The sequence below is a fragment of the Nelusetta ayraudi genome, unplaced genomic scaffold, assembly GCF_046127955.1.
Source record: "Nelusetta ayraudi isolate G7.1 ecotype Tasmania unplaced genomic scaffold, CSIRO-AGI_Nayr_v1 ptg000135l, whole genome shotgun sequence".
In the NCBI taxonomy this organism is placed as follows: Eukaryota; Metazoa; Chordata; class Actinopteri; order Tetraodontiformes; family Monacanthidae; genus Nelusetta; species Nelusetta ayraudi.
In genome coordinates this window covers 22,447,443-22,469,196 of record NW_027466185.1, presented here as the reverse complement: position 1 = coordinate 22,469,196, position 21,754 = coordinate 22,447,443, and the positions used below count along the sequence as shown (strand labels likewise).

The 21,754-nt window shown below is 44.7% G+C and overlaps 1 protein-coding gene across 1 annotated transcript in view; it reads left to right on the top strand.

The window, feature by feature from the left end:
- The window catches only part of angpt1 (angiopoietin 1), a 58,506-nt gene that overhangs the window by 6,639 nt on the left and 30,113 nt on the right, over nt 1-21,754 (top strand). Inside the window, exons 2-4 of the mRNA XM_076011275.1 lie at nt 17,138-17,293; nt 18,546-18,667; nt 19,546-19,778. Coding sequence (XP_075867390.1) covers nt 17,138-17,293; nt 18,546-18,667; nt 19,546-19,778 — 511 coding nt within the window. The remainder of the gene's footprint in view (nt 1-17,137; nt 17,294-18,545; nt 18,668-19,545; nt 19,779-21,754) is intronic.

The following is a 21,754-nucleotide window of genomic DNA, read 5'->3' as shown; positions in this document are numbered from 1 at the left end:
ATAGTTTAGTCCCAAGAGGTGAATAATTGACACATCCTCCACTGATAAAGATCATGTCCTCATCATGAAGCACTTTTGTCTCCTCATCAAAAGCCGAAACTGTACCAGGAACAATTCTGGAAGCATTTCAGTGTGTCACTGGAACGATGTATTGCATCACTTGGTCCTCACAGATGAGGTGCTCATCAGCTGCTGTGTTGGAGGTTATTGTCGTTGATGAGGTGGGCATGATGTCCTTTCCTCCACAACCATCTGACTGTCTACCACTGTAAAAGATTTAAAAAAAAAAAACTGACCTTCCCCCAAAAGCGGAGGTCCTCTTTTTGCAGTTTTAGATTCACATTCTCTTTTAAAGTACAAATGCCCAATCAGCAGTTTGAAATATTTGTTTGTGCAAGAGACCAGGTCCAGTTGGAACAGGCCGCCAGCCAGGTTCAGCATCCCGAAGTCAAAGTGAACAGACTGTCCCTCACAATGTTACAGGTCAAGATGACCCTGCAAAATACCTTGCCGTCCAAAATACATGTTTGAGCTTAACTTGCAGGTTTGAGTGGATGTGTCCGACAGGGTTTATGTGTCTCAGTATCTTGTGGCGGCACCATGTATTATCTTGGGAATAAATACGTTTTATCCTGGTTGCAAATCGCTTACAAAGCATAGAGCAACACCTCAAACTGGGGCGCAATTTCCTTCCTGCAACCATATTTTCCCAAACAATCTGAAAAAGCCGATGCAGCCCTTCAACGTGGCTGCCAGCGTGAGACGGCGCACTGTGACATTATTTTTGACTTCACCCCATCATCCACCCAGTGCCAGAACGTATTGCTGCTTCTGAAATTTGGTCTGATGCGTGTAAGTACCCTGCTGGATGTCGGGGGCTCATATTTAAGTATTTTATTGTAATGTGCCATTTCAATATGTTATTATACGAGCATTTAAACCAGAGCGTGCAGTTCTCCTTTCCAAGAGGAAAGAGTATTAATAACATTATTTTGGGCAGGCGAGTGGAAGTCCTTATTACTAAGAGTGTAAGTTATGGTTGCAGGTCCTGCCAAGAGCACAAGGTTCAGGGCTGTATCTCTGCCGCTTGTTAGGGTGAGTGCGTTGCGCTCGAGCCAAATGCAAGATGTATTAATAGCTTAGGCTGAGCAGAAATTAGATATTACAGTCAATCTGAGTACGTGGTTATCGCGGGCCGCAGCAAATCACAACAGTGCTCGGGCTCATTACAGTCGCAGGGCTGCTTGTTATCTTTTGTATTTTGCTTTTTTCGAGTGACTGTGGAGAAACAGGACAGGATGATAATATTACTCACCCGTGTCTGCTGCTGTTTATTTTCCCTGGGACTTGAGGTTTGTGTAGGTTGTGTGCTGTAAATCAAGGTCAGAGGAAGGTTGAGGGGTTCGAAGCGGCAGCGGCGATGAATGAAACGGTGGAACGAGAAGCTTGCGGTCCACAGTGTTATACAGTAGCATAGCACAGTTTGAACACACATTTTTTTTTTTGTTGTTGTTAAAGGGGCAATATGCTATTTTTTTCAATTTAATAAAAAGAAAATGTTTATGTTAAGCTGCTTGTGGTTTTACTTACTCTGGAGTTGGTCCCTGTTATAAATGGAGATAAACAACCACCTTAACATCGGAAAAAACATGCACCAAATGAATGCTAACGTTAGCTGAAATGATGCTGGGTATAACCCTAGATGTGGAAAGTTGCTTTCTGTTCCCATTGCACATTTCCAAGGGGAGCGCTATCAGTGACGGACCTGCATCCCACACAAATCTTTGCTGAAATACGTAAGTGGTTACGTTTTGTTTTTACTGCCTTTTGAATCGCTGCCTCTGAATAAAATTAAACCAAAAGTAGGCGGACATTGAGGCAGGTCCATCACTGATAGTGGTCCCCTTGGAAACATGGCATGGATACAGAAGACGGCACTCTGGATTGAAGGTTACATTAGCATTTTGGCGTGGAGGTTTGCTTGATGTGCTCAGCTGTGCTCCAAGATTAACAATTAATGCAAGTTTATAGGAGCGGATTGCTGCCATACTATATCTTAGCGGGCTCAGTATCACGTAATCACATGAAACATTTAACGTTTTTTTGGGGTTGTACGATTGGAAGAACATCCCTGTAGATGTAGCGTCGTGGCTCATTGCCTTGTTTTGTTTAGTTTTAATTCAGTATCATGAAATAACGTGATAATTATGAAGCAGAAATTTAGTTTGAAAAAGTTATTTACTTCCACGATTTAAAACAAAAAAATGCATTGAGGAAACTCGCATGCCTTATATTGTCCCTTCCGGTAGGGTGCAAGAGGGCGACCAACCGGAATGCACAGCGAGACTCAAAGCTCTTTGAGCCCTTTGATCTCTTCACGTCCGGCGATTAATAATCCCAAAGTTAATTTCGTAGAACAAGTCAGACGGTGAGAAAAATTCCTGAGGCGTCCCCCACAAGCCGTCCCTCCCCACAATTCCGCGCCCTTCACCCGGATCCCCCTCCCCGCCCCCCCCGCCACGACAGATGTTGCTTTTTTATAGGACGTCTTTCTCTGTCAGCGCTGGGCCGCCTTCCAGAGGTTGCGGGGGACAGAGAGGCTTCAGCCTTTTTTTGGAGTTCATCCCTCCGCATGGAGTTGTTGCCATGGCGTCCGCGGTGTAGAAACAACAGATTTACAAATCGAACGAGTTCACAAGCGGAGCTGGAATCTGTGAAAGCTGCTGGACGACTGAGAAAGAAGTCGGCGGGGACGACGCGTGAGTTACTGTGTGAGAGAAATAAAAACAGTTTCGCCGCTGTTGAGGGCCAAATCGATCTTCAGACTGACCAACGGCCAGCTTGTTTGTTTTCACTTTGTTCTGGTGCTGTTGGGTTTGGAGCCACCTTTTCTTGAGCTTGAGAAACGCATCGATAAAACATCCCTGCTTAACTTTCTTTCACCCGGAGTGTGGGTGAGCGCGGTGATCTGTTCGCTGATTGAGGCAGCCTGGAACAAGTCAGAACAGCAACACCTGTCTCGCGCTCTTTATTTTATTTTGTTTTCATCTGGGTGGTTTTTTGGCTATTGAGCGTGTCCACTCTGGGTTTATTGGTCAAGTGATTCGTGTGACACCTCATTCCCGCCCACTAAATGCACCTCTGCAAAAGCAACACATAAAACCCTCAAATCTGTTTTGAAAACGCAATCCTACAGCCCGTCCAGAGTGTTTGCCTTGTCTGGGACCGGAGCCATGCTTCTCACATTCCGCTCACTGCCAGGCACCGAGCTGGCACTCTGATATAGACCCGTTCCCCACGACCGTTTAACAATAACACCCACAAAACACGCTGCGGTACTGTTCGAAATCCTCATAAAAAAATCTTCCTTGACCCCGGCCATATCTTTCTTTCGCCGTGTCTCTTCAGCCTCTCTTGCAGTCTCGGTGATGTCATAGCAGGTGATTAGCTGATGGGAAACATCTGTTTGGTCATTCAGGATGTGATGGAAATGCAGACTGATAGGACGCTCCCCACCTCCCAAGGTCGTTTTTCTGTGCAATTCGCCTTTCGAGATGTCGTGGTATCAACAGTTTTCTGCAGACCATTGAGACTGTGTTTAATGGGGGCGACACGGTGGTGCAGCGGTTAGCATCGTCGTTAGCGCTTCTTGCTGTGTCGCCTCACAGTTCCGTAGTCCTATTACAGTCCTAAAAGATGCACGTGAGGCAAACTGGGACCTCTGAATTGGCCGTAGGTGTGAGTGCGAGTGTGGGTGGTTGTTTGTCTTCCTATGTGGCCCTGCGATGAACTGGCGACATGTCCAGGGTTGTAACCCCTGCCTTGGCTCTATGACAGCTGGGATAGGCTCCAGCAAAACCCCCGCGACCCTGACTCCCTGCAGGAGAAACGAGTTTAGAAAATGAATGGATGGACTTCATATTGAGGTATTGCCACGTGAGATTTGAATATTGTGAGGTGATGCTGGACATTTGAAAAAAGAAAAAAAAGTGTCAGACACGAGACAACCAGAAAACACCCTGGATGTGAAATGTGCTCCTCATTGTGGGAATGTGGTCGCCTCGAATGACCAAAAACGTCCAGATACGTTAATAGTAAATGACTTATTGATGATTACACACTATAACAAGTTGAACACAAGTGAACATTTCCTTCAAGCAGTACTGCAATAAATCTAGCACTTTTTAATTTCTGACATTTTGATGTTGCACCCAATCCCATCCTTTTTTAAAACTCAGTCATGAAAACTCAATGCATAAAGTCCTTGTTGGACATTCCTGCAGAGTTTGGATTTTGAATTTGTTCGGAATGCTTTTTAAATTTGTTTCCAAATGAAAGTGAAACGTCAGGTTAAAATTCTGATCAAATTATCGGTCATTCTAACGAGCAACAAGAAGCCCAGTTTGTTATTTCTGTTGAAACTCCACTCCACAAACTAATTGTTTTCAGTGGCTGTGGAGTCACCATTTCTCACACCATGTTTAAAGTAAATCTGCGGCCATTTCTCCACTCAAGCCTTCTTGGCTTAATGTGTGATAACCGAGCCCTGCAGTTTGTGCGATTCGATCATTTATTTACATTTGTTCAAATTGATCGCTACTTCGTCAAACGTATGTTCCAAGTGAAGCGGTGTTGCTCTCCACTGAAGTCCAAGTGTATTCCAGTAGCCAGGGATGCGGCCCATAAAACCGGCTGCCGTGCGCTGCCCTTGCAGGAACCCGCTCGTAAATCCATCGTTGATCGAAAAGATGGATGTGCCTTATTCGTTCTGGGTTTACAAGCAAAATAGGGGACGCTTGCAAATGGCCCCGTGTGTTTATTTGAATTGACATGTCTGCAGTGGTGCTGAGATGGAGGAGGCCAAACCTCCAGAGGCCTCCCCGCAGTGTGCGTGCGCACATGTGCGTGTGAGTGCGTGTGTTTGCACAGGCCACGCTGTCACACGAATGTTCGTTTCTGCCCCGACGTGTGCGCCGTTGTTTGACGTCCGTCTGAGTCTGTGTTTGGATAAATGACCTCCAGCTCCACCGGCGGCCTGTGGAGCTTCAGACGAGCCGTTTCTGTCTCTGGAGCGGATACAGTCGTCCAGGGCGGTGGAGGAAGACCGTCACATTTTTGCCTGCGAATGTCAAACAGCACTTCCCGCTCCCTGACTGCTGATGTGATGCATGGGGTCCAGTGTATCACGGGTCATAATCAGTCAGCGAGCTTGACAGCCTGCCTTCTTCTTCTTCCTCTTCTTCCTCCTCATTCAGCACCAAGTCTATCTCCAGATAACAAAGCACAGGTGATAGGTAGAACAGTCTCTGGAACAAATGGGCTACCGGGTTGTTTATCCAGCTTCTCTGGGGATTTATTGTAATGATCATGCAATGATCTTTAGAGCCTGGAACAGGCAGATCAATTATTCACTTTGTAATGAATAGATTAGTTTGCACATGGGCCAGGTGCTACTCAACTTTGGTCGTTTTCAGTACCACTTGAGGACCATTTCAAGTTCGCCTGAAAGTCCCGTGACACCACCATTTTAATGTCTGCGGGTATGTGTTGGCGACTATCAGCTAAGAGACCTGATAGAGCTTCTCTGTCAAGTTGCTGAATTTTTTAGTCCACGCTAAGGTGAAGAATTTGTTCTCATGAATTATCCTGTGTCCTCACTCCCTGTCAAGTCAGTGGCCTCCATTCTGTTGGCGTAACATTTTCAGCTCTCTTGGCCCTGGCCGAGCAGGTACTGAGTAGTGCCTTGTACCAGGTACTCCCACGTTTGTGGAAAGGCTTAAAAACTGAATAGCGGCGAGCCGGGTTGGTGCAAATGGAAAAGCCCCACTCGTCTCTTGGCAGTGCCACTCGAAATAAAACGTGAACACAAAGTGCAAGGTTTATTCTCAGGTTTGAATCGTAAAATAGTCTGCTGTGCCGTAGTCTGCTATAGTCTTTAGAAGGGGAGAATTTCCAGTTTCGCACTGGAACAGATCAGAATTGAACACACAGGTCTAATTTTCATTCAATGTGTTGTTGCTGGCTGACTGCAACCAGCAATGTCACCCTGTGTTACTTTTTTTTTTTTTTTAAAACATTTTTCTTTTCAAATGTGCCACAGCAGCCTGCGACAAATCGTAGATGTCATGAAGGCTAAGGTGAGCACCCTGGGCTGCCAACAGCAGCAGTACACAAGGGCAGTTGTCTCCAGGCTTTCCTAATAGTCCCTGACATGGTGTTCTCAAACAAATTTTGCGGTTCTCCCTCCCAATCAAGAAATCGTTTGGTCCGTCACGTAACTGTGTGTCCAGTTGAGCCGCAGCCAGTCTCGCCTGCCTTAGCAGGCGTATCAATACAAATGTCTATAATATCAATATCAATATCGTATCGGTGTGGGGACAGCCGTGTCGAGCTCCTCCATGTCTCCTGCTGTGCTTTTTTTGTTGTGCAGTCACTTGACTCAGCAGACAGGGGGCAGTATTCAGAGACGGGTATGTCTTGTGTAAACACAAGACATACCCACAATGCAATCTGGTGTTAGGATTAAGTTGTATTTGCTCCCCTGCATAAAATTGTTACTTTTCTAGGTAAAAAAAAGTATTGGTATCGGTATCTGTATTACTTCAGACAAAAATAAACATTAAAAAAATTGGCAGTATCGCACATCCCTGCTCCCCATGTTCCCTAACAGGTTAAAAATGTGTGGCTGTGCTCTCCATCAAGCACTAATTGGCCCAATGCTGCACTGTAAGGATATCAAAAATGACTTTTCCACAAAGAATGTCCCCCCAGACACAGTCTCAATGGCAATTTGTATAATTTCTCCCCCATGCAAACAAAATCGGACATTAGTTCCGCCTGTCAGAAATTGTTTGTCAGTTTTCTATGGACTTCAAAGTGGTGAGTTGACTTATTTCCTGTGGTGGTGGAGTTGCCCTTTTAACTGGTTGGACTGAAGACGTTTGGGATGCAAATTGCAGGGGACTTGCGAGACACGCGGTGGTCCTTTGCCAACCTGGCAGTGTTGTATTAAACTAACCCTGAGTTGAGACTGGAGAGGTAAGTCAAAGTTTTCAGTCTCAACCAAAACCCATGTGTGCGCAAACGGAATAGAATTAGCATGGGGCCTGTGCTGGTGGTCCTTGTGTAGACCAAACTACGGAATGTGATTTTAAGACGGATGGTTTGCGGTAGAAATGTGCTCAAAAGAACGGTCAATGTTCTGTCTGTAAAGGGTTGAGGATGTTTTGCTTTGGTGGGACTGAGAGACTGAGGACCTCAGTCCGGTTGAAGTGGGTCATCTAGTTGTTTTATGACGCACATGCACAGGAAATGCGCAAAAAAATGAAAAAAAATAATAATATGAAGACAGTCAACTTTGTGTCACCAGAATTGCTCAACATCTTCCTGCTTTCTTTCCCTTCTATCCAAACATTTGCGCGTCATACCTCAACAAAATCCACCATAGATGGCAGGATGTTGGATCGCTCACTACTTCTTAAAACTTGCTCAACCATCTTGCCAAATTCCACTCGTAAAAAATGTTCAATCAGTCTTAACCCTCTGTGGATTCTATGACCTGTCGGCCACCTGTCCCAATAAAGACGTGGTATGCACAAGATCAAGAATGAGTCTCTGAATAAATCTCACTTTGGCTGCTGCATGTTGTAAACAGACGCCTCTGTTTAGGAAATTAGTTTGGGTGCAACCACAGCAGCAGGAGCCGACTGGTATTTAGACATTAAAGGAAGACAAAATAAAAACAAAAGACCTCTCAGGGGAACTGCATGTTTTTTTTTTTTTCACTTTACCTTCAACTGGCTAAGCGGCGAGTCCATCGTCTGTGGCCATGTGTCGGTGACACACGGCTAATTTCACCCTTTCCGCTAACAGGAAGCCCTCAGCTGCATGCACCAGTCGTAACAAACCTCACTGCTTCTGCTCCCAAGCTTCACCCCTGCTCGGCCACCAAAGAGATCCATGAGAAAAAATCTAAAGGATTTCTGGAAGGGTCCCATCTGGCATGCCAGGTTAGAATAAAAAAAAAAATAACAGGCTGTAAATTGGCCGAAACTGAGCATTTTCCTGAGGTTTATTTCGATTAATAAGCGTCCCGGCTATCAGTGTTTTCATGTCTGTCTGCGCTCGAATGCAGGCCCGCGGCAAATGTTTATTGCAAGCGGGTCGGCGATAGGACGGTGTCTCTGCGCTGCACATTATCATCAACACCAACATTTGATACCCCTCCACTCGAGGAGCCGCGGTGAACCGGGGGTCAGACTGAAGCAGTTCCATGTGGAGATATCAGTCTGCTGCCGGGCTACTGCGCCTCGTCCCCCTGCTCATCCCTCTTGTTTGGATTGCGCGTCGTTTTCAACGTCGCTCAAGAGGGAGTGCACGTGCACTCTGAGCGCGCAGGCGTGCATTTTTTCACATGATGTCTTAATGCATTAATGCCCACTCTTAGGACATGCCTCACACAGCCGCTGCTATGATGTATAGCCCCGGCTGGCGAAAAGCGACGGAGGGAGGGAAGGAAAAGGGCCGTAAAGTAACACTAGCTGGACGTCGGCGAGATAACGGTCTTTGGTGATAAGGGGGGCAAGGCCAGGCAGAGAGCGCAAAAGGAGGAAGGGCGAAGGGCGCAGACAGAGACATATAAAGGAAAGTGAGGAGAGCGGCATGTCGACGGCAACTCTGGACGTCTGCGGCGGCAGTTTATAAACTCGGCTGCCCTCGCTTAATGGGATGTTAGCGAGAAAGATAAACACGAGCGTGTCGTTGAAGGAAGCGGGCCCTGTCGTTAAACAGCCATTCATTTTGATTAGGCCAGACACCCAGCTTGATAGAGAGAAACACCGGCGTGCAAACCGAACCACTGCAATCTTTTTTTTTTTGGTTTTGTTTTTCCCTCCCAGTCCTCAGAGACCTTCCAACTCGGGCGTAAACTATCCAAGTGTGCATGCTTTGGTTTTCCTGAGCAGTTGGCCTGAAATCATTGCTTGTCCCCTTGCATCAATTCTTACATTGTCGTGCTTGGCGAAGGAAAGCCCGCCTTGCCTCGCAAACTGGGAAACTATTGCAGGTATTTGGACGCCGCTGCCTATTCCACGGGTTTGCGTTTTATTTCGCAGTGACACGACCCCCACCGCGGTGACACCAAGTGGCCATCGCCTGGGACATTCCGGGCCGGATGTGTCCCAGAGGAAAGATTCCCATGTCGGACAGCTTGCGTCACATTTTTGCCCCTCCGCTGGCACTCGCTGCATCTCGAGACCTCTGGATGAACGGGCAGGTCCGAGTTTGTTTGCTTGTTGGGTTTTCATTACACATTCCCATGTCTTGGGTGAGCGTGGGCACTTCCTCTCTCATGCGGCCAGATACGCATAATTAATTGGAGCAATTTTTGGGCTCATTTTGACATTAGAGGGCAGGATTGTAACAGGAGGTTTTTTGAAAATATACACCCGTGCTTTCTTCTTCTTCTTCTTCTTCTTCTTCTTCTTCTTCTTCTTCTTCTTCTATTTGTTTTTGCTTTTTTTGTTGCTCTGCTCTTTTTATTTGACATGCGAAGGAGCTAGACCAAGATCTGTTTATGACTACAATATGGAATTGTCATAAAAAAAAAAAAGGCTCTCCAGCGCTGCACGAAGGAGGGGGAAGCAAATAGGATGGAGAAGAAAGCCTCTCGTTAAAATAGCGTGAAATTGTTGAACGAGGGACTTGCATGCCTGCAAACCTAAAACAGGATGCTGATCATTGGTTGGGAAAAAAATATATATATATATTATAAATGTGGAATATGGGGGAGTGTCACTCCACGGAATAGTGTTAACTTCAAGTCCTGTTGTTGAAAATACAGAATGTTCCAGCCAGTAAAATCTAATAATAAGGAGCCTGCTCAAGTGTGTTGCTGTAGACTGTTTTTATTGCTTCTTTTTTGCAACCACGGTGCTTTTTTGGCTCAAAACCTCCACAGAGTGGTTCCCGGGCCAGTACCAGCTACAACAGAACAAATCAACCACTTCTCGTGCATGTAGTCACACATGCCTGTGCCAGACCACAGCCTATTTCAGGCTGCAACTGTGTGCACCTTCTATGGAAATGCAATGAAAAAGTTTATGGAATGTGTCAAAATTCAAATTCTCATAGACACAACACTAAAAGAGGTCTGGGTTTAAACTCTGAATGCTGCATCACTGCGGTGAGACACATGAATTTGTCCTCATGGTGGTGAAAACTTATCAACAACGCAAGTGAAATCTGTGGCAAACATTGTGGCAATGGAAGAATTGCCAGAAAACGAAAACACATTTTGCCAAAGGCAATAAAACATCATGTTCCTTTTCTTTTCTGAAGTGCATTTGGCTATTTAATGGGATTTCAATCAAAGTTGTTAAAGCTGTGAATTTACGGGCAGCAGAGCAACACAGCCTCAGTTCCATAACAAACATTTTAGTCATGTTCTCCTATAACTGAGGATGGTCAGTGGAGGTGAATCATCTCCATTATAAATCACCATCCAGCTAACGTAATAAACACATCAACGTGTCCCCATTGATGGGGTGGAAAGAATTGAACTGGGCCTTCTTTAATCCACCTGGGAACGAAGATCAGACTCGTACCTCTGACCACTTGAAATCTGCTTATGAGGGCTGTTGCAAAGGGACAGCAGTATGTCACCTTGTTGTGACACAGTGAGTTTCTCTTGCTCTTCATCGCAAATGGGACCGCTTATGAAAGCCGATCAGCCATTAATTTAGCGTGCACACCCTCTGGTTTTACTGAAATTCGAACCGCCGACTGTTGATTATTTCCTTATACTGTCCTGGATACGACAACAGCGATCCTCTCTGAGCTAATAATGTCCCAGAGCTTGGTGCTGTTTCTTCCCATATGTCAGCCAAGCCTAAAACTGTCGGCGAAACCATTTTTTCTTTTGCCGTTGAGGAAGCCACGGCAACAGAAACCAGCTGACGTCTGGAAATCGGCGTCCCTTCGAAACAAGCCAAGTGATTTCACCGTCTTCAAGCGAGTGTGGAGAATATATCCAGTGACTCGCACAAAAGGAACAGCTGTTCGCGTCTTGGGTTGTTTACAAGGGGCTCATTATGTCCTTGGATATTCACAAGTCACATCAACACAACAGCATCTTGACAGAAAGAAGGAGGAGGAAGAAAGAAGAAATCCAAAGGGAGGGCGAGTGAGGGAAACAAGTCCAAAAGTGGGTTGAGCTGGCATTCGCTGCTTTCTTTTTCTCTCAGGATTTTCGGGCTGAGAGAAAAATACGGAGTCTTAGAAAGTGAAAGAAAAGGGCCTCGACCACCCACCTCACTGCAAAACTGTTGTGTTATCTGATGATACCTTTGAGAGAGCCATTCGTTCACTGCCTGGCCTTTGATGATGCTCTCATTTTGATTCTCATTTGATTATGCTCGTTGTTGGGTACCTGGTATGCAAATGTCCCTGTGAGATAAAAAAAAAAAAAAAAGAAAATACAAAACTAGTTGAGTTTAGAGATTTTTTTTCTTCCATTTACAAAATGACATGCCTGTATTTGCCATAACTGCATTATGAGATTTTAATAGCTTTCCATGCTTTGTGACCACTGGCCATCCCCATGCATTGTTCAATTGAAACCAAATTGATGCTGCTGTGGTTGAGTAATGGGGCTTTTTGGCAAGCAAGTACTTGGCTCAGCTCTACTCATCTTTACTCATCTACTTACTTTTTAAGCTTTTCCATTTGATGGTAGTACCTGGTACCAGGTACTGTTTTAGTACCTCTTGGCCGGGATTCCAAGTGCACTGGGTTGAGCTGAAAATATTACGTCAACGGGATGATTCATGAGAGTGACCCGGTAGACGACGAGAATGTCTGGTAAAACAGGGCCGTGGTCAAACGACGAGGCGCACGAAAAAATGCAGGATGAGCTTTTATCAGTTCTATCAGGTTTCCAAGCGGATGAAACATTCTGCAACTTCACGGCGCGGTTTGAGAGTTGTTGAAAAACACTGCTAAGTGATTACTGGAAAACAAATAGGGTTCCGTAGCATATGACAGGAAAGGACTTTGCCCACATTGAGGTGGTCCTAAATTGTCATGGAAAACAACCAAAGCTGACTTGAGTCATGCCCGAGGTGAGTCATGCTCAAGCTATGTAATGGAAAAGCGCCACAAATTTAGGGGCGATGTTCAGAAGGGTAGAGGTCAAAAAAAGGGTCGTTTGTCACCTAATCCTGACGGTTGAAGATAGGGCTGTAGGTAGACAGCGCAACAACAAACTACTATCCACTCGCGCTCTACGAGGGAGAACGCTTGTAACGTCTACATCTGCCTTGCATAATGCTGGAGCGTGAATGGACAGAAAGTCAATTTGACACCTCGGGATCTACCGGAGTGAAATATAGAGCTGCGTTTAAGGAAGGTGTCGACTTCACTATCCGTTGTCGGTGAGAGATAAGAAGGTAAGAAGGCGCAAGTCTATCTGCCAGTGCCGCTTCCACTGCGGGTGTGAATGGTGGGTGACAGCCCGACCCCCTTCCCAATGCTCCAGTCCATTAGAGTGGTCTGAAATGGTTCCAGGCTAGAGCGTAAGGGATACATCCCAGAAGCCGCGCTGCCCTACTAAGACCATCACCGTCACCTTCTCACTCACCCAAAGCCAAAGATAAGCAAAGACATGACAGAGCTCGAGCCGTAAGTGTTTTATAAAAGCCAGGCCCATCATTTTTTTTCAGTGTCTATGAAATGCTGCTGCTGCAGCAGCTGCTGCTGTTTCAGAAAGAGATCAAGACCCTTAGTACATGGGAAATGTTCAAAAGAAACCATGCTTAACATTTGCAGTAATCAGAAACAGTGACAGGAAGGAGTGTCAGCTGAGGGTTTATCTTGTTCTTGGCTCTCAAGGCAGTTTTGCTCGAGTTAAAGGGTTTTCTGCATTTTGGCTTGAGTCTTTTGCAAAAAAAAAAAAAAAAAGAAAATGCATTTACGAGCCTAAACAATTGTCCTTGTGCATGATGAAGAGTCCCTTGGCTCGTAAAGTCTCGCTGCTGCTTCATGTTCTGCAAGTTCTTGGCTGTGTTTACACCGCGTTGGGATTGACATGGGTTGCGTCTTAGAACATGGAAAACTTGACAATAATTTTTTTGCTTATACATGATGGATTTGCAGAGCATTGCTGAAGGACTGAAGCTAGTTTCAGTTGAAAAAGTTGGTAAAGTAAACCCAAAAGCCAGATTACAACGCTCCCAACACCTTCAAACTGCAACGCCTCGGTGCAAAGTGGCACTTGGGGGAACTTAACCATTGTATTTATGGGAATCCGAGGCAGCTTACAGCGATTTTGGTAGAACCGCAGTCATGATTTAAGTGCCTCCAAAGGTAGGCTGCTGTTATTAGACCATCTGGAATGTGTCTCAAAGTGAAAGTGGGTGGGGAGGGGTGGGAGAGTTCTTTCACTCACAAATGAAAAGTTAAATTTAAAAGCAAATAAAAATCCCACTTACCTCAGGCTAGACGTGTGTGGTCACTTGCACACGTTAGCAGCCGTAGAGAAAATATTGCTGCAGGATTGATTTAGCGGCTTATTGGATATTGTGTTAGGTATTTAGCATTTCTACTCATGAACAGCTGAAGGAGATTTTTTTTTTTTTTTTTTTGGGGGGGGGGGCGAAATTCATTTAGTTCTACTGTAAAATTGCAGTTTACACCTTTGAATCAAATACCCTGGCAAAAAATATATATATTTTCATCATACTTTACTTTTACTAAATCACATTTTTTTTTTAATCCATTGTAACTTGAACTGCCTCACACAAACATACCTATACTAAAGCGAGACGTTTCTTGGCCTACAAGAGGTTTTTGCTGAATAAAATTGGACAAATTCGCTTGAAAAGGATCAAAACAAACACCGTAATTGAAATGCATGTATTCCAAATCGAGGTCTGCTAAAACGACCAGGTTTTGGCATAAAACCCTCACGGCGAAGCACAAAATGAATCACCGCAACTTTTGCATTCCTAATCTGCGCCGGTATGGATTTCACCGTACCCGATCCTCAAATGACGTGCGTTCGCATTTTGCCTCTGGCAGCAGAAGTGAGTATTTGCTTTTGACGCAGACAGTGGTTGCCATCAGGAGACTGTTGACTCGATGAGCTCAGCATTTAAACGGAGTCCAGGTTTGAGTCCTTCTAAATAGCCCCCACACCCACATAAATCCATTGGGTCACGACTGGTGATTTTAGGTTACCGGTGGGGGGGTGTTTGTGTATTTTGGGTAATCTTGTCTCTGCCTGGTACTTTCCTTTTATGACCCCCCCCTCTAGATGTAGCCGTGACTCAGCCACATTCCCTTGGAGACGAAGTGCAAAGTGGTTGCCGGTCTTAGATTTCAATCAGCCGTCTGTCCCCTCTGTACCGTTTCTTCTGGGGTGATACGCAAGATGACATTGTGGACCCAGTTCCCATTGTGAAAAAAAATTAAAATAGAATAATTAAAAACAAACTATCAACAGCAGCCCACGCCATAGGGAGAGAAGGGGGAGCTTGACATTTCTCAACGGACTGAAAAAACATTCCCAAAAACAGTCATATTCCACGGTTCATTATCAGACTGAGTAATCCATCACCGCTCCGGCTTTGAGGAGTCCAAACTCCCTGTTTTCTTTCCATTTTCTCCAGCCAGAGCATTGGAGGGTGCGTGGAAAGTGACACTTAGAGCAGCCTTAATGCAGTTCACAGTTAGGGGGAAGCTGTAATGCGGGAGGAACCCGGGCCAAAAAATGCTACACTTGGCTTTCATATCGCTGCCAAGAAAGGATATTACGTTGTAAAGCTAATTTGACTTGGCAGCCCCGTGGCAATGAGTGAAATCTCTTCTGCAGGCAAGCGATCTATCTCCACTCTGACAATACCCATTAAGCTTGGACTGACTGAAACGTGTCAGTTCAGTTTTAAGCTGTTGGCTTCTGAGCATCTATAAATAATCCCCAAATAATTGCATAAATAAGTCAGCACAAAGCTTTTTGGGGTCACTTTTGAATTGCCAATCTGACATTGATTGAACATAAATTGCACCCAGTTGTCCTATGATGGAAATCAGCGAAAGCCCTCCTGACACCTTTACTCACTCAATTAAATTCGCTCCCACAAATGACATTACTTATAAGCGCCATGCACAACCATTTGGAAGTGATTTTTATCCAATATTATCTTCTTCTTCTTTTTTATTTCAGCCGTGTCACTTTTGGCTCATGCACACGTCTATGCTTGGCTGGATGGTCAGTGGAGGTGAATCATCTCCATTATAAATCACCATCCAGCTAACGTAATAAACACATCAACGTGTCCCCATTGATGGGGTGGAAAGAATTGAACTGGGCCTTCTTTAATCCACCTGGGAACGAAGATCAGACTCGTACCTCTGACCACTTGAAATCTGCTTATGAGGGCTGTTGCAAAGGGACAGCAGTATGAAACGAAACCCTGATTTGTTTTGGCTCCAGCAAAACAATCGATGAGCCAAGTCCAAAATCGAACAATATCTTCTTTTTTTTTAAGATCAAAAGGACATGGACTTTCCCATTGGCTTAAAAATTAGATAAACACTGCGTCTGTTCAAACCGAGAGCACACAGATGATATAATGGACATTTAATAAATTCAGATTTATTTATCAAACTTTGTGCTCAAGGAATTTTGTGGAACAATTCCCTTCTCTTGCATCCATTACTCTATTCAACCCAAACGTATCAAGGACATACAAGAAGTTCTGTGATCTGTGCACATGGCCGGAGTCTGGTAAGACAGACTTGAAAAAACTGGCATCAGTTAAAGAGCAAATATTTAGTTTCCAAGTTCCAATCGTGCAGTTACTGATTTTAAATTTGCGCCGAGATTTTGTTGATATGTTGTGCAAGTGCACAGTTGTAAATGTTTACTGGTCTTGTCTCGCATATATCAAGCAATCCATCAACTTTTATTTGTACCGTGTTAAGTCACAACCAAAAGCGTCCCAAAGCCCTCTGCACAATTTGGAGGAAACCAACTGATGCATATATCATTGGATGTTATTGAAATGATATTTACCTCATTTATATTGTACAGTAGTTTTAAACAATGCTCCATCTGATAATCTGGGAAGGCCACTGACCTCATGGACTGAGCCTCCAACTTCTATCACAACCAGTTGTTTTATTTTTGCACACTCTTTACTTCTGTCGTGTGGTGCGTGTGAAGAACTGTTTGGCTGTGAGCTTTGGGTGCCTTGAAAAGCACTTTATGAAACCAAGACATTATTACTTATTTGTGAGGGGGGAGGTTTGTGTTTTTTTATAGAACTTTATATGTGACTTTGATTATTTAAGTGTCTCGCTATTGTTCCGCAAAAAAATGTTGTGAAAGATGTCATAGAGATATCTAGAAAATAAAAAACACATTCATTGACCATCCACAGATGGTCTATATAAATTTAGTTAAACAAAGCACCAGTTCCACCTACAAAAGCCTCAGTTTACGATTCATCCCATCATCACCATCCACTGTGCCTCTTCCAACTCGCGTTAACCGCCCGCATCTGCCTCCAGCCCTCTTGGCTGATCCACTTCCTAGCTCAAGCTGTCCCACAATTCACAAAAGCACAGAAGTTTGCATCTTCGGCCTCGTGCATCTTGATTACGGCAGACAATATCATACACAGTTATTTAAATTTTTAAGACCAAAGGGTATTGGCCCTCATGTTTCTTTCGGTTAAAAGCTACGTAATCTTGTTTTCAAACGTCTCTCTTTTTGCCAGGGCTTTGTGATTGCAGGCAGTGAGTTTGAAATCACTCCGGTCCAATTAAATTGCGGCAGGACTCAACATGAAGTTATCTAAAAGCGATCTGGCATGTTGTGTTTCAAAGCGTCCGTGATATTTCGTTTTGCTGAAAATATTTCTACATTTATTATTTGGGAGGAGGGGGAGGGAGTTGGGTCACACAGTTTTACTGTTGAGCATGTGCTGGTTTGTTAATATTTATGTATGGAGTACAATCACACGAGGTGCGCCAAGAAAATTTGGCTGAACACTGAACCGTGCGTGGATTCAGCAATTTTTTTTTCTTTTCTCATCAGTCCCGTCAATCTTCCTCTGCCTCTCGCTGTGTTTCGCAGATCGAGAACTACATCAAGGAGAGCATGAAGGCCGAGATGGCTCAACTGCAGCAGAGCGCCGTGCACAACCACACGGCGGCCATGTTGGAAATGGGCACCAACCTTCTCTCCCAGACGGCCGAGCAGACGCGCAAACTGACTGACGTGGAAACGCAGGTAAGGACTCTGGGATGCTTTGCTGTTGTTTTTCTTTTGTTTGTTTTTAATTCTGGAATATTGCTCCAGGGCAAATGAGATAGAGACATATATAGTTTTTTGGCATTGCACTTTCAGCTGTGCGATGGCGGTTGATGGTTGTTCGTTGAAGTGTGAAGTGGCTGACTAGTCATGTTATGCTGATTATTGTGTATCATTGGATTATTTCTTGTAGTCTTATTTCTCATAGTTTGGATTTATTGCGTCTGAAAAATGCCATTAAGCCATTTTAAATTACTACTAGAGCTGAAACAATGAATCGATTAACTACTGATTGGGGAACTATATATATATATATATACATACATGATCGCATCATTTACTTTGCTTCACTATAGCAAAACATAATCAATAATAATTATATTATTATATTATACTATATTAATCAATTGCAAAAGCAACCAATGGCTGCATGCCATTACCATAAAATGCCATTGCCAATTTGCTCTGTTTTGTTTTGGATCATTTTCATTTGGCATTTAAATCTCAAACAACACCCTGTTTTCGCTTTAGAATTTTTAGCATCTTTCTTGTGTTAATTCCCACCATTTTCAGCGCCGCCTTCGCTTTTCCCGTTGTAAATTCTGCAGCTTTTAGCCTCTTCCAAAAAGGTGCCGTTGGGCAAAATGATGTGGTCGGCTGGAGTCAAAACATAATTGCGTCATTGACCAGTCTGCGCTCCACGAGTGGGCCGCGAGTCCATGACAGCATCCAAGATAAATTTCCACGGAGTGCCATGACACATCCCGAAAAACCAGACAAGACCAGGCCTCTGGGAGATTTTCTCCACCGCTCCTTATTAGCCAATCCACGTTGTGCCCCCCCACATCCTGCAGGCTCTATTCCACACTCCATTAGCCCGGCTATCTCATGTCCGACTGGCCCCTGATGAGGCTTATAGAGCTGTGGCCAAGAACAATACCGACGCTATGTATACTCATCCCTTCCAAAGTCTTTGAGGTTTCTGACTCAGCATTCACTAAATGTTTATGTGGGGGAGTTTGAGGTGGGGGAGGGGGAGGTGAAGGTAGCAGTGGCACTGCAAAAAGGAACCGTTTGCAGAGTGAATCCCAGCAGCGAAGCTGAAATGCAGTTTTGTACTGTTTTCTGCATTCCCTGCTTTCTCAATTGCATCAGAAAAGCTTGACTTCAAACAGCTTGTGAGGAGTCGTCATGTTTTCTTTTGCACTCTAATTCTGTTTTTTTTTTGCAGGTTCTGAACCAAACATCCCGACTAGAGATCCAGCTGCTGGAAAACTCTCTTTCCACCAACAAGCTGGAGAAGGAGTTAATGATCCAGACCAATGAGATCAGCAAGCTGCATGACAAGAACAGGTAAACAGACCGCTGGACGTCGAACAAAAAAAAAAAAAAAAAAGCTGAAATGCAGGATGGAATCTTCAGACAAATAGAGATGAACCAACGAAACATAATTCCTTTTCTGTGCCTCGGGATCAGGTAAACAGCGTCCACAGTTTGACACAGACTCTCACTGATGGCTTTCCAAAGTTGGATGTTGTTATATGTGTCATCGTGATTAAAGGGGTGTCTGACTTCCATCTTCAGTAAATCCCTCCAAGATGCACCAAACAATGCTTTTCCAGTGAGTGTTGTTGGACAGGTTTCATTGCATTCGGAGCTTCACGTTTGCACCAGGCCGATCCCTCCAGCTCGCAGAAGCTCATGAGACGGTGTTGACCTACATCTTCTGTCAGATGTTAGGAGTGCAGAAGCAAAAAGTCTGATTTATTTACTTTGGGGGAGCAACGCGAGCAATGAAGTTCACGTTTTGTGGGAAACGCACTGCGACCAAACTCAGATGCCTCACTGTTATTTCCAGTTTTATTCCAGTTTTATGGGAACTCTGGCCTTCCCCCATTTATCTGTTTTATTCGACAGAGAACATCGAAACTTTTGGAATGTGATTGCTTGCTTCTATACAGCATGAATCTCGTCTTGCTCTTCCAGTGTGGCTTTAAAAAAAAAGAAAACATCTACTTAAAATGCCAAAAGGTTTAATGTTATGTAACCAGGTCTTTGTTTCCGCCCAAATAAAGACCAAAACAAAAACAATGTCCAATCCATTAAAAATCCACAAAAACAAAACACTTTCCAGAGGATTTCGAGGCGATGAAAGACGTTAATCGCTAACATCTTCCCCGTCTTTCGCAACAAACACGTTCCCCGACCTCTCTATCCTCCTCCTGCTGCAGTCTCCTGGAGCAGAAGATGTCAGAAATGGAGTCGCGGCACCAGGAGGAGCTGGAGACGCTGAAGCAGGAGAAGGGAAGCCTGCAGGACCTGGTGGGGAGCCAGAGCGGGGTCATCAGGGAGCTGGAAGCCCAGTTGAGCCGCGCGACAGGAAACAGCACAGCCCTGCAGAGACAACAGCAGGAGATGATGGACACGGTCCATAACCTGCTCAACCTCTGCTCCAAGGACGGAGGTAGACTCACGCGTTGAGGGTTTTAGAACCTCAGAATCTGGCACAACAGCAGATGGTGTCTGTTGCCCTGAATTTCTTTACATTTGTGTCATCTGGCAAAGAGCCAATTGAAACCATTTCAAAAGAGGAGGTCAAAGTTTGCTGCTAGCTTAGCCAGGTTTAACTTTCTCAGGAAAAAGTAAGTCCATTGACTATGATGTCTGAGTAAAGTCTTCACTTTCTTCTTATTTTTAATTTGAAATCGTCTGAACTCGCTGTGGCAGCATTTAAGCTGATCTGTTCAGCAGGCCGCGGTTTGTCCTCTTCTTCTTGGCGCTGCCTCTTCGGAGTTTCATCCCACCGCAACCTCTCTCATGCTTTCCTCTTGTTTCTCCATGAAGGAAGAGGATGGGTTGCGAAATCAAGAATCGCTCTCTTGGGGGTATAGCAAGACGGGTGGGCGAGGGTTTAGAGTTGAAATCGGTGTGATCCATCCGCCGTGCAAGGTTAAAAGGTCACACGGCCTCTCCTAAGTCAACAACAATCCTTTAAAAAGTGTAATTTCTCATCACATCTCAAGAAAACAGCTCATTTAGCCCTCTGTTTTTACCCTCACAACGTCTGGCAGTACCTGGTGGAGGTATCGGAGTGGCAACAGTGTCCTTTGTGACATCACAAATTAGTGAGTACTTGAACTGCGTATTTTTGTCACATGAAAAAGAAAAGTATGTATTTTAGTCATTTTAATCAGCCTCATTCACCATCTTTGGATGTGTTACACCTTCACTGAACATTATTTCTTTCATATGTGAACTGAACACTGAAAGTAGCAAAGTCTTGAGTTGTTATTGGCGCTCCTGAGCATGCCAGTGAACTACAGTGGCGTCCGGAACCAAACCTGGATACCTCGTCGACCTTATTCTCTATTGGTTTATTTGAGGACGTGAGCATTCACCCTAAATACAAAATGCACCCTTGCTTATTGTACTACGAGAAGACACTTTAATTAATGTACTTTTGGGCAGTATAATAAGCTTTTACCAGACTAAAATATATAAATATAAGTCATATATTACATACTGGACCTTCAAAACAAAGTTGCGCAAATTTCAACTTGTGTCCTCATTGACTCGCCGGCTGACGTTAGCATTTAGCTTCAGTATAACCTGCCAGCCAGAACTGCTGATTGCTGCGTCCCCTTGCAAATCCTAATGCAACGCAGGTCACGTCCTCTGTGTGCAGCCTTGATCCGGCCAGATGGAGCGAGTTCCGTGTTTGTCTTTCAACGTAGTGGAGGAGAACAGTATACCTGTAGTTGCTCTGGTCCGAGTTTGGGCCAAATTTTTTTCAGCAGCGCTTCTCGGGTGACCCCCCCCAAAAATAACCGCAGAGTTCAAAAGGAACCTTTGCGGGTTGGACCTCGACGCTCGAACCGTGAGGCAGCATTCGACTTCTTTTTGATTGGCCTTTTTTTCTTTTCATTTTTTTTTTTTTTTTTTTTTCAAATCGTGCAGATGTTGCCTCTACGATACGTCGAGGAGTTTTTCAAAATCTTCCCGTCGTGATGGCCGCGGTTCTGTCAACTCGATCCGCAGGGGGAGAGACTCAGCGATGCCTATTGAACTCCAGTATCAGCAGAGGCGGCGCGAAGAGAGAAACTCGATTCTTTTTGTAACCCGGCGTGCGACTCTTTAAGTAGGTTCGGCTTCTCTTGTAAACCAGCGTGGTGCTCTTTTTAATTTGTTATCCTTCCTTTTTTCCTCTCTCGCAAACGCCCGCTGCTCGTGCTTGTACTTGGTAATCGTCCGTCGTGCCAGAACGCCGACAAACTGGCTTTATTCCTCCTCTGCCCCCTCGCCCTCCGTTAATACCATACTGGGGAAACCTCCTGTTTGACCCCAGTGCGGCTTCAGAGCCCCTCGCGTTTCCAGTCCAACGCAGCGAACTCGTTTACCTCCTTCACTTGGGACGCAAAACGAGCGGGTGGAGACGCTCGC